General features: G+C 43.4%; 1 protein-coding gene across 1 annotated transcript; it reads left to right on the top strand.

The window, feature by feature from the left end:
• Positions 1–140: 140 nt before the first annotated feature.
• Positions 141–9,104, top strand: LOC106613855 (deoxyhypusine hydroxylase). Its single transcript, XM_014216539.3, has 5 exons — positions 141–723; positions 1,068–1,368; positions 1,487–1,563; positions 6,561–6,813; positions 8,357–9,104. The coding sequence occupies exons 2-5, from the start codon at positions 1,095–1,097 to the stop codon at positions 8,671–8,673; spliced, it is 921 nt and encodes a 306-aa protein (XP_014072014.3). The 5' UTR covers positions 141–723; positions 1,068–1,094; the 3' UTR covers positions 8,674–9,104.
• The last annotated feature ends 1,814 nt before the right edge of the window (positions 9,105–10,918 follow it).

The following is a 10,918-nucleotide window of genomic DNA, read 5'->3' as shown; positions in this document are numbered from 1 at the left end:
ATATTGACACGATAGTCGAGTGACCGCTCTAACCACAGATCGAACAAAGAGACAGCTATTTCACCGGATGTTTAAATGTGAAGCATTCACTTCGCCTTTCTACTCACTACCAAAAATGGTAGTGAGAGGAATTCCAGTGGCCGGCAGTGGGAGAAGATGGAACGAGATTAATTTTGGCCGACATTCTGCAACTCTTGTTATCGATGAAACATTTGATCTCAATACAGTTTTATGTTCCCGAAACTAAAATATGTTATGAACAGAGTGGACAGAGTTTTGTAGACTTTTTTTGTTTGTTTTTGTCGCGTTGTTTAGGAGCGCAAAGGCGAATTGAGTTATTGCACACGTGCACTTCCCTAAAGGAAATATGAACAGGCACATCTCCACAGTAAAGTCGTTTTCTTTCGCCCAAAGTTGCCAACATACCACGTGCGTCCGTCACTCAGTGCACCAGTAACAACTATCCATTACGAAACTTATATTCGATAAAATAAGCCTCACGTAGCAAATTAAAGATTACATTTTTTTGTCGACCAAATTCGACACTCATTGACCATACAAAAATGTCTCACTTTGTGGTCTTATTTTCGTGGACCGATTTTGGGCAGAGTAAATCCTCTCGGTTCGACTCATCCTCTCTGCTTTGTGCCTGTGGAACTTTCTTGTCCATGTGGGAAAGATGAAGTGCTGCTTGTAGCGAACTGTTACAGAAAATTCCGTGAAGTGAGTACGATTATCTTTGAGCTGTTCCGGTGAAGTATTTAACTAGGCGAGATTCGGCTTGGATATGGCATGATATTCATTAGCAAACCTAGCTAGCTAGCCATGTTATCAAACATCTTTACTAGCTAACGTTAGCTTGCTGGTTCTGTAACTAAAGTTATCTAGGCTGCTAGCCTGAAAAGCATAGCTTATGTGAACCAGCAATGCAGCTGTCTAGTTTTATACTAGGGAAAATTGTTTGTTGATTGGATTTCGTGTTTTATACTAGATGAGCAATAGCTAACTACATATTCAGTTAATTCACTTAACATCCTCACCTTTTCTGATATTTTCCCCCTTTTCAGATAGCTACAGCCATTATTATTCTCAGAATGGCAAGTGAGCAGGAGGTGGTAGCAGTGGGCAAAATTCTGGTCAACCCAAAGCAGCACCTGACAACACGGTTCAGAGCACTCTTCACCCTGCGTAACGTGGGTGGACCAGAGGCCATAGAATGGATCAGTCAGACTTTTGTGGATGACTCTGCTCTGCTAAAACATGAGTTGGCATATTGCCTGGGCCAAATGCAGGATGAGAGAGCCATCCCCACGTTAGAGACTGTTCTGAAAGACACAACACAGGATCCTATGGTCAGGCATGAAGCAGGTCAGTATGCCAGATCATGAGTCCACTCTCATTCATATACATACTGTATTGATAAACATGTTCACAGAATGTAATAGTGCTTATCTAAACGGTTCACTTTTTTATTTAATTTATTTAGGGGAAGCATTAGGAGCTATTGGGAACCTCGAGGTCCTTGACTTACTGAAAGAGTACTCCGTGGACCCAGTCATCGAGGTATGTAAAACTAGGCATATTGGATATAAATAAGTAGCAAAGAGATTGTGGAAATCAAACATCACACACATTTAGCATTTACATATAGTAATATTCATTGAGGAGGAATTCCAACCCGAGTTAAGCATGCGTAAATGGAACGTAATTCCCTTTATGCACTTCTCTCTCTGCGTATTCTGACCTTGAATTTAAGCCTGAGAATATTATGCTATTTACCAGCAGCTATTCATTTGGTGTGGCGATAGAGTAAATTAAGGTGTGGCGACAGATATGCCGTATTCTGACCTTGAATTCCGCCACCTTTATACCCAAGGAAACCATGAATAAATAGTCTAGCGACCTACTGGTTCCAAGTGGAAAAGGCATCTACTTTTTCCAATAGAAATAACACCATTCTCCATGCATTGTAATTTACAACTTGATTATAGCTAGGTAAATTAGTAATCTGTTTGGATAAGGGAATTGTAAATATCACACTTGTTCTACAGTGCATTTACTTTTTCCACATTTTCTTATTTTACAGCTGTATTCTAAAATGGATTTAAAAAGAAATCCTGGTCAATCTACACACAGCCCCATAATGAAAAACAGGTTTAGAAATGTTAGCAAATTTATTACAAGTTAAAACAGGTACATTTATTTACATAAGTATTCAGACCCTTTGCTATGAGACTCGAAATTGAACTCCCGTTGCGTCCTGTTTCCATTGATCATCCTTGATGTTTCTACAATTTGATTTGAGTCTACCTGTGGTAAATTCAATTGATTGGACATGATTTGCAAAGACACACCTGTCTATATAAGGTCCCACAGTTGACAGTGCATGTTGGATCAAAAACTAAGCCATGAGGTTGAAGGAATTGTCCGTGGAGCTCAGACAGGATTGTGTCAGTGCACAGATCTGGAGAAGGGTACCAAAAAGTTTCTGCCACATTGAAGGTCCAAGAACAGTGGCCTCCATCATTCTTAAATGGAAGAAGTTTGGAACCACCAAGACTCTTCCTAGAGCTGGTCGGGAGGTGATTCTGACATGGTCTGGAGGAAACCTGGCACCAGCAGCCCTACGGTGAAGCATGGTGGTGGCAGCATCATACTGTGGCGATGTTTTTCAGCAGCAGGGACTGGGAGACTAGTTAGGATTGAGGGAAAGATGAACGGAGCAAAGTAAAGAGATCCTTGATGAACACCTGTTCCAGAGCGCTCAGGAACTCTGACTGGGTGAAGGTTCACCTTCCAACAGGATAACGACCCTAAGCACACAGCCAAGCGTCTTCAGGACAAGTCTCTGAATGTCCTTGATTGGCCCAACCAGAGCCTGGACTTGAACCCTTCTATCATCTCTGGAGAGACCTGAAAATAGCTGTGCAGCGATGCTCCCCATCCAACCTGACAGAGCTTGAGAGGATCTGCGGAGAAGAATGGGAAAAACTCCAAATACAGGTGTGCTAAGCTTGTAGCGCCATACCCAAGAAGACTCAAGGTTGTAATAGCTACCAAAGGTGCTTCAACAAAGTACTGAGTAAAGGGTCTGAATACTTATGTAAATGTAATGTTTTTATTTTTTATACATTTGCAAAAAAAATACATGTTTTTAGCTTTGTCTTTATGGGGTATTGTGTGTAGATTGGGGGGGGGACAATTTTAATCAATTTTAGAATAAGGCTGTAACGTAACAAAATGTGGAAATAGTCAAGGGGTCTGATCTGAATACTTTCCGAATTCACTGTATATCTATTTGACCATAGAATCACTGGAGACAAATGAAACCAGTCATATGGCAGCAAACTGAAGCATGTCAACATATTAACAGTCCCACAAAGTTTATAAAATACTGAGCCATTATGCATAATTTAAATTGTACGGCTTTTTAACTTGCAAGGATGGGCATTCTCAAATGTCTTAATTATAGGCTGCCCCGACATTGTTTCCTATTTCTATCATGTTAAATATTACCCACTATCAGTATCGAATGTCGGTAGTTCTAATAACCACACACATTCAACTGCCAATTTACTGTTAGTTCCCTTCAGTTGGTATAGCCTACATTATCATTCCATTTGTTTTCATTTACCTTCATTTGAGCCTCTGTAAATGCTGTCACGACCGTGCAGTTGAGGATCGTTATTGACAGTAGGCTAATTAAATCGTTATGGAGACCACGCCGTAACAGTTTGAACCCTATTAGTGCGGGCAATAGATGAGGGTATAGCCTACTATTGTACACTATTCTCCCTATTGTAATTCTATGTACACTAATCTTCCAACATTACCATGGGTTGAACTGAATATGACGACTTTCAGGATGAAGGAGATGTACCACTTTTTGAATCATCAATATGTTTTATGCGTAAAGGCCCTCCAAACCTTTTTTTAATGCTGAATAAAATACTGTCTTAACCCTAAATTGTCTACAAGATCAGAATATTTTTTTATCTACCAATTGGTGTTTATACGGAGATGAATATGCATAGTCACACTGAACAAAAATAAAATGCAACAATTTCAATTTTTTTACTGAGTTACAGTTCATATAAGGAAATCAATCAATTGAAATAATTTCATTGGGCCCTAATCTATGGATTTCACGACTGGGAATACAGATATGCATATGTTGGTCACGGATACCCTTTTAAAAAAGATCGGGCGTGGATCAGAAAACCAGTCAGTATCTGGTGTGACCACCATTTGCCTCATGCAGCGTGACATCTTCTTCGCATAGAGTTGATCAGGCTGTTGTTGTGGAATGTTGACCCACTCCATTTCAATGGCTGTGCAAAGTTGCTGGATATTGGTGGGAACTGGAACATGCTTTTGTACACGTCAATCCAGAGCATCCCATACATGCTCAATCAGTAACATGTCTGAGTATGCAGGCCATGGAAGAACTGGGGCATTTTCAGCTTCCAGGAATTATGGGGCAGTCAATTATCATGAAGCATGAGATGATGGCGGCGGACGAACGGAACGACAATGGGCCTTTAGGATCTCGGCACGATATCTCTGTGCATTCAAATTGCCATCAATAAAATGCAATTGTGTTCATTGTCCATAGCTTATGCCTGTCCGTTCCATAACCCCACAGCCACCATGGGGCACTCTGTTCACAACGTTGACATCAGCAAACCACAAGACGCCATGCACGCTGTCTGCTATCTGCCCGGTACAGTTGAAACCGAGATTAATTTGTGAAGAGCACACTTTTCCAACGTGCCAGTGGCCATCGAAGGTGAGCAGGGCCTAAAATGAACTTTTTGGTCCACCAGCCCCTGTGGCAAGTACAGTAGATGAAAAAAATCTACCAGCCACTGATTTTATTTTACCAGCCAAAATATGTTTGTGCCATAATTACATTAAAAAAAATACTGATTACCACGCTTTGTTTCTAAAACAAGAAATGTATTAGTAAGAAATGTGATATATTGCTTAATTTCATTTTTTGTGACCTCAGTCTTATAATGAAAATATCAGAATCTTCAGCTGCCCCTTTAAGGGCAGGATGTTACCATGCTAACGGTGTCACTCCAGTCCTTTCACCTGTGTGAGAGAGGGAGAGAGAGATTTGGGATCTGACTAGGGTGTCTCTTCGCTGTCAGTAGAAGCAGCAGACTCAAACCAACATTGAAAAACACCTTAGCTTGTGAACAAAACAATGTTAATAGCCAAGAAATGAGTTCTAACCTTGTCAAAATTCAAGTGAATTAGAAATACTTTTATGCCAAATGTATCTATCATCACTTCACTCAGTGCCCCTGTGCGAGGTGAGATATAGGCTTAGCTGCTAATTGGACAAAAATACTATGAAACAAAACAGCAGAAATACTTTAAACAGCTACTGCAGCATTTTTCTAACTCGCACGTGTGCTTATACATGACTTTTGACTTTTAATTCGCAAATGTAATGCTCGCACTGTAGAGCCCTGCAAATTGACCACCCGCCAACGTGGCTGGTGAAAGACTTTCTTACCTGCCTATACCGAAATCTACCCACGTTTGGCTGGTGGCGGATTTATATTTTATGGCCTGAATTTGAACATTTGCCCACTGAAGTCGGTTAAGACGCCAAACTGCATTCAGGCCAAGACCCTGGTGAGGGCGACGAGCATGCAGATGAGCTTCCCTGAGACTATGGTTTCTGACAGTTTGCAGAAATTCTTTGGTTGTGCAAACCCACAGTTTAATCAGGTGGCTGGTCTCAGAAGATCCTGCAGGTGAAGAAGCCTGATGTGGAGGTCCTGGGCTGGCATGGTTACACGTGGTCTGCGGTTGTGAGGCCGGTTGCACTTACTGACAAATTCTCTAAAACGACAGAGGTCGGGTTATGGTAGAGAAATGAACATTCAATTCCTGCGGATAATTCCTGCAGTCAGCATGCCAATTGCACGCTCCCTCAACTTGAGACATCTGTGGGGTTGTGTTACAAAACTGCACATTTTAGTGGCCTTTTATTGTCCCCAGCACAAGATGCACCTGTGTAATGATCATGCTGTTTAATCATCTTCTTGATATGCCACACCTGTCAGGTGGATGGATTATCTTGGCAAAAGATACATTCTCACTAACAGGGATGTTAACAAATTTGTGCACAAAATTAGAGAAATAAGCTTTTTGTACAAATGGAATGTTTCTGGGATCTTTTATTTCAGCTCATGGGACCAACACTTTACATGTTACATTTTCTATTTGATACCTAATATTCTGAACCTCAATTATATTCTAGTGAGTCTGACAAAATTAAAACTAAAAGGGATGGCTTAAGATGAATGTAATAGACCCTATAGAATAAACTCAAATAAAATCTGTTGGTTAGCAAGTGGGAGGGTTTTCAGCAATTGAAAGAAATGTATTCAGAGCGTGCAAGGTAGCCACACCTGCAGAGCGCGTTACGCAACTGAATAAGGTAAGTCTGAATACCAAATACTGAAGTGCGTAGGAAAGGCGTCAATCGGCCCCTACAGTGCCTGTATGATGGTCATGACAGTACTCTCGTTGTCCTCCAGGTGGCAGAGACGTGCCAGTTGGCTGTCAGGCGGCTGGAGTGGCTGATATCTGGTGGGGACCAGAACGGAGAGGAGGGCACCGACGGAAACCCTTACTGTTCTGTGGACCCTGCTCCCCCAGCCCTGAGGAAGACTGTCCCTGAGCTGAGGACACAGCTCCTGGATGAGAGCCTGCCGCTGTTTGAGCGCTACAGGGCCATGTTCGCCCTCCGCAACCTGGGCACCGAGGAGGCTGTCCTGGCTCTAGGAGATGGTGAGAGAGACTGGCAGTCCTTCTTAGACTATGCTGTCTATGGCAATTGTTAATAAAGGAGTGAATTTGTAGCATTGAAGAGCTTATTTTCTGCAAAAATGTGCAGCCACATTCGTATTCACATAAGCACATTTTCTTGTCCTGAATCATTACGTATCCCTCCACTATCAGCGTCTGAATCAGTACGTATCCCTCCACTATCGGCGTCTGAATCAGTACGTATCCCTCCACTATCGGCGTCTGAATCAGTACGTATCCCTCCACTATCGGCGTCTGAATCAGTACGTATCCCTCCACTATCGGCGTCTGAATCAGTACGTATCCCTCCACTATCGGCGTCTGAATCAGTACGTATCCCTCCACTATCGGCGTCTGAATCAGTACGTATCCCTCCACTATCGGCGTCTGAATCAGTACGTATCCCTCCACTATCGGTGTCTGAATCAGTACGTAACCCTCCACTATCGACGTCTCTGAATCAGTACGTATCCCTCCACTATCGGCGTCTCTGAATCAGTACGTAACCCTCCACTATCGACGTCTCTGAATCAGTACGTATCCCTCCACTATCGGCGTCTGAATCATTACGTATCCCTCCACTATCGGCGTCTGAATCAGTACGTATCCCTCCACTATCGGCGTCTGAATCAGTACGTATCCCTCTACTATCGGCGTCTCTGAATCAGTACGTATCCCTCCACTATCGACGTCTGAATCATTACGTATCCCTCCACTATCGGCGTCTCTGAATCAGTACGTATCCCTCCACTATCGGCGTCTGAATCATTACGTATCCCTCCACTATCGGCGTCTCTGAATCATTACGTATCCCTCCACTATCGGCGTCTCTGAATCATTACGTATCCCTCCACTATCGGCGTCTCTGAATCATTACGTATCCCTCCACTATCGACGTCTCTGAATCAGTACGTATCCCTCCACTATCGACGTCTCTGAATCAGTACGTATCCCTCCACTATCGGCGTCTGAATCAGTACGTATCCCTCCACTATCGGCGTCTGAATCAGTACGTATCCCTCTACTATCGGCGTCTCTGAATCAGTACGTATCCCTCCACTATCGACGTCTGAATCATTACGTATCCCTCCACTATCGGCGTCTCTGAATCAGTACGTATCCCTCCACTATCGGCGTCTGAATCATTACGTATCCCTCCACTATCGGCGTCTCTGAATCATTACGTATCCCTCCACTATCGGCGTCTCTGAATCATTACGTATCCCTCCACTATCGGCGTCTGAATCATTACGTATCCCTCCACTATCGGCGTCTCTGAATCATTACGTATCCCTCCACTATCGGCGTCTCTGAATCATTACGTATCCCTCCACTATCGGCGTCTCTGAATCATTACGTATCTCTCCACTATCGGCGTCTCTGAATCATTACGTATCCCTCCACTATCGGCGTCTCTGAATCATTACGTATCCCTCCACTATCGGCGTCTCTGAATCATTACGTATCTCTCCACTATCGGCGTCTGAAAACACCAACACTCACTCAACCCTTTTATCCTTCACAGGTCTTCAGTGTAGCAGTGCCTTGTTCCGCCATGAGATTGGCTACGTCCTGGGTCAGATCCAGCACCCAGCCAGCATCCCCCAGCTGCAGGCAGCTCTGGCGCTGGACGGGGAGAATGCCATGGTGAGGCACGAGTGTGCAGAGGCCCTGGGATCCATCGGCAAGGAGGAGTGTATGAAGATCCTGGAGCACTATAGGAAAGACGCAGAGCGCGTGGTGAAGGAGAGCTGTGAGGTAGCCCTGGACATGCTGGAGTATGAGAACGGCACACAGTTCCAGTACGCTGACGGACTACTACGACTGCAGGGGGAGCAGTGAGGGCCAAACGGCAAGCACGGACATTGGAAGCTATAGGAGAACTGCTATACAGCACTGTAAGAGCTTTCCGCAGAGGTCATAACTCATTATCACTTAGACCCATTTTCATTCATTGAAACGATCTTACTCTTGCCAGTGATTATTGGCCTCTGAGACAAGGCAGTGTAATAATAATATTACAGGGCATTGAGCTATGTTTTAGTTTGTTTATTCATTGTTTTCATGGAAGCTACATGAATAAATTAAGATAATGTAATACTTTTCCCCCTATGCTCAGTGAACCATTCACATTTATCTTTAATTCAGAATGATCTGATAAGCGTCTGAAATCAGAACCTGATTTGTCAATCAAGATTGTTAATCCACTTTTCTGCTCTGTCAATCACATTTATTTTTAATCTGAAATGAAAATAAAGGCTTAGGTAATAACATTGAGACAATAGAACAATGGTGTCATTTAGCACTATCATGGCAGTAGCTTGCCTGTGTTCTAGCCCAGTCAGCGGTGTTGCATCATCAGGGATAATCCACACAGCCACTCATACTCCCCCATCAGAGGCATTAATAATAGGGTCATATGAATTTGGAAATACTCTACAAGTTATTTCCCTTCAGCTTTCTCATTCCCACTGAGACACATTGCTATCCTCTGTGCTTTGACAAAGATTACAAATGGGATGAAAATGTAGCATTTACACTTAACAGTACAAACATACTCTTTTCATAACCCGGATCAGGGGAAAGCTTTTGTTCGTGTGATGTACAGTATGTGTGCATCTTCAGTTGTGAGCTCTACAGAGAGTGGAAAGAAAAGCAGCTGTCAGCTCTGTGGAGGGATAGAGAATTACCAGCATGCTGAGAGAGAGGGCCACAGCTATAGTAAAATGGTGATGAATGACCCATTCCTGTGCACTAAACGTAGCTAAACACAGAGCTATGGAAACAGTGCCCGGCCTTCCCTCAACCTACCAACACCTCAGTCACCATGATGCACCCCATCATGATCGGCATCGTTGTTGTCAACACCATCTCCGTCATCTACTGGTTCTTTGTCCTCACAGAGGCCTTCTGTAGAAAGGAAGAGGATAACCCTGTCTAAATAACTGACCTTACAGAGTTGTACTGCTCAGAGTAGATAGGAAACATGAAGCTGTTTTGTCTGGGGGAAATGCTCAGTCCTCCACAGCTCCTGCCGTTGGAGCACAGTTTTACACATAGTTAATGCATTTCTTTGAAACTGATAAACAAATATATTTCTGGATATAATTAACTATTTTTAACATTGAGGGGTTTTCTGACTCACAGTTTAGGCTGTGACCTTGTCTTGCCTCTGTGGCATTTTGGTGTTGAAGCTTATCTCCGGATTGGGTAGAGATTTAATCATACACACAATGCAGAGTTTTTCACTTGGTGTGTCATCTTATGGATACCAGATGATTACTTACTACTGCTCACATAAGGAGAGGAAAATTCACCAAATACAGCCTTAGGGAAATGTTATGGACCGTAGCGAAACAGCCAAAGGAATCTTTGTCTGCAGCTCAACCCAGCAAGGTATTTTGCATCTCTGTTTTCCTCATTCTACAGTGTCAAAATGTGTCATTTGTTTACTGGTGCTACATTTGTTCACTCAACATACACTGCTCAAAAAAATAAAGGGAACACTTAAACAACACAATGTAACTCCAAGTTAATCACACTTCTGTGAAATTAAACTGTCCACTTAGGAAGCAACACTGATTGACAATGCATTTCAAATGCTGTTGTGCAAATGGAATAGACAACAGGTGGAAATTATAGGCAATTAGCAAGACACCCCCAATAAAGGAGTGGTTCAGCAGGTGGTGACCACAGACCACTTCTCAGTTCCTATGCTTCCTGGCTGATGTTTTGGTCACTTTTGAATGCTGGCGGTGCTTTCACTCTAGTGGTAGCATGAGACGGAGTCTACAACCCACACAAGTGGCTCAGGTAGTGCAGCTCATCCAGGATGGCACATCAATGCGAGCTGTGGCAAGAAGGTTTGCTGTGTCTGTCAGCGTAGTGTTCAGAGCATGGAGGCGCTACCAGGAGACAGGCCAGTACATCAGGAGACGTGGAGGAGGCCGTAGGAGGGCAACAACCCAGCAGCAGGACCGCTACCTCCGCCCTTGTGCAAGGAGGAGCAGGAGGAGCACTGCCAGAGCCCTGCAAAATGACCTCCAGCAGGCCACAAATGTGCATGTGTCTGCTCAAACAGTCAGAA

This window comes from Salmo salar, chromosome 10, assembly GCF_965601325.2.
Source record: "Salmo salar chromosome 10, fSalSal1, whole genome shotgun sequence".
Taxonomy (NCBI): Eukaryota; Metazoa; Chordata; class Actinopteri; order Salmoniformes; family Salmonidae; genus Salmo; species Salmo salar.
The sequence above is the reverse complement of the archived record's forward strand: the minus strand, read 5'-3'. Positions and strand labels throughout refer to the sequence as shown.

Coding starts and splice junctions, on each gene's coding strand:
- LOC106613855 (XM_014216539.3), top strand. CDS start 1,095: ATGGCAAGTGAGCAGGAGGTGGTAGCAGTGGGCAAAATTCTGGTCAAC. Junction 1,564..6,560: donor CCGTGGACCCAGTCATCGAG/GTATGTAAAACT, acceptor GTTGTCCTCCAG/GTGGCAGAGACGTGCCAGTT. Junction 6,814..8,356: donor TGTCCTGGCTCTAGGAGATG/GTGAGAGAGACT, acceptor TATCCTTCACAG/GTCTTCAGTGTAGCAGTGCC.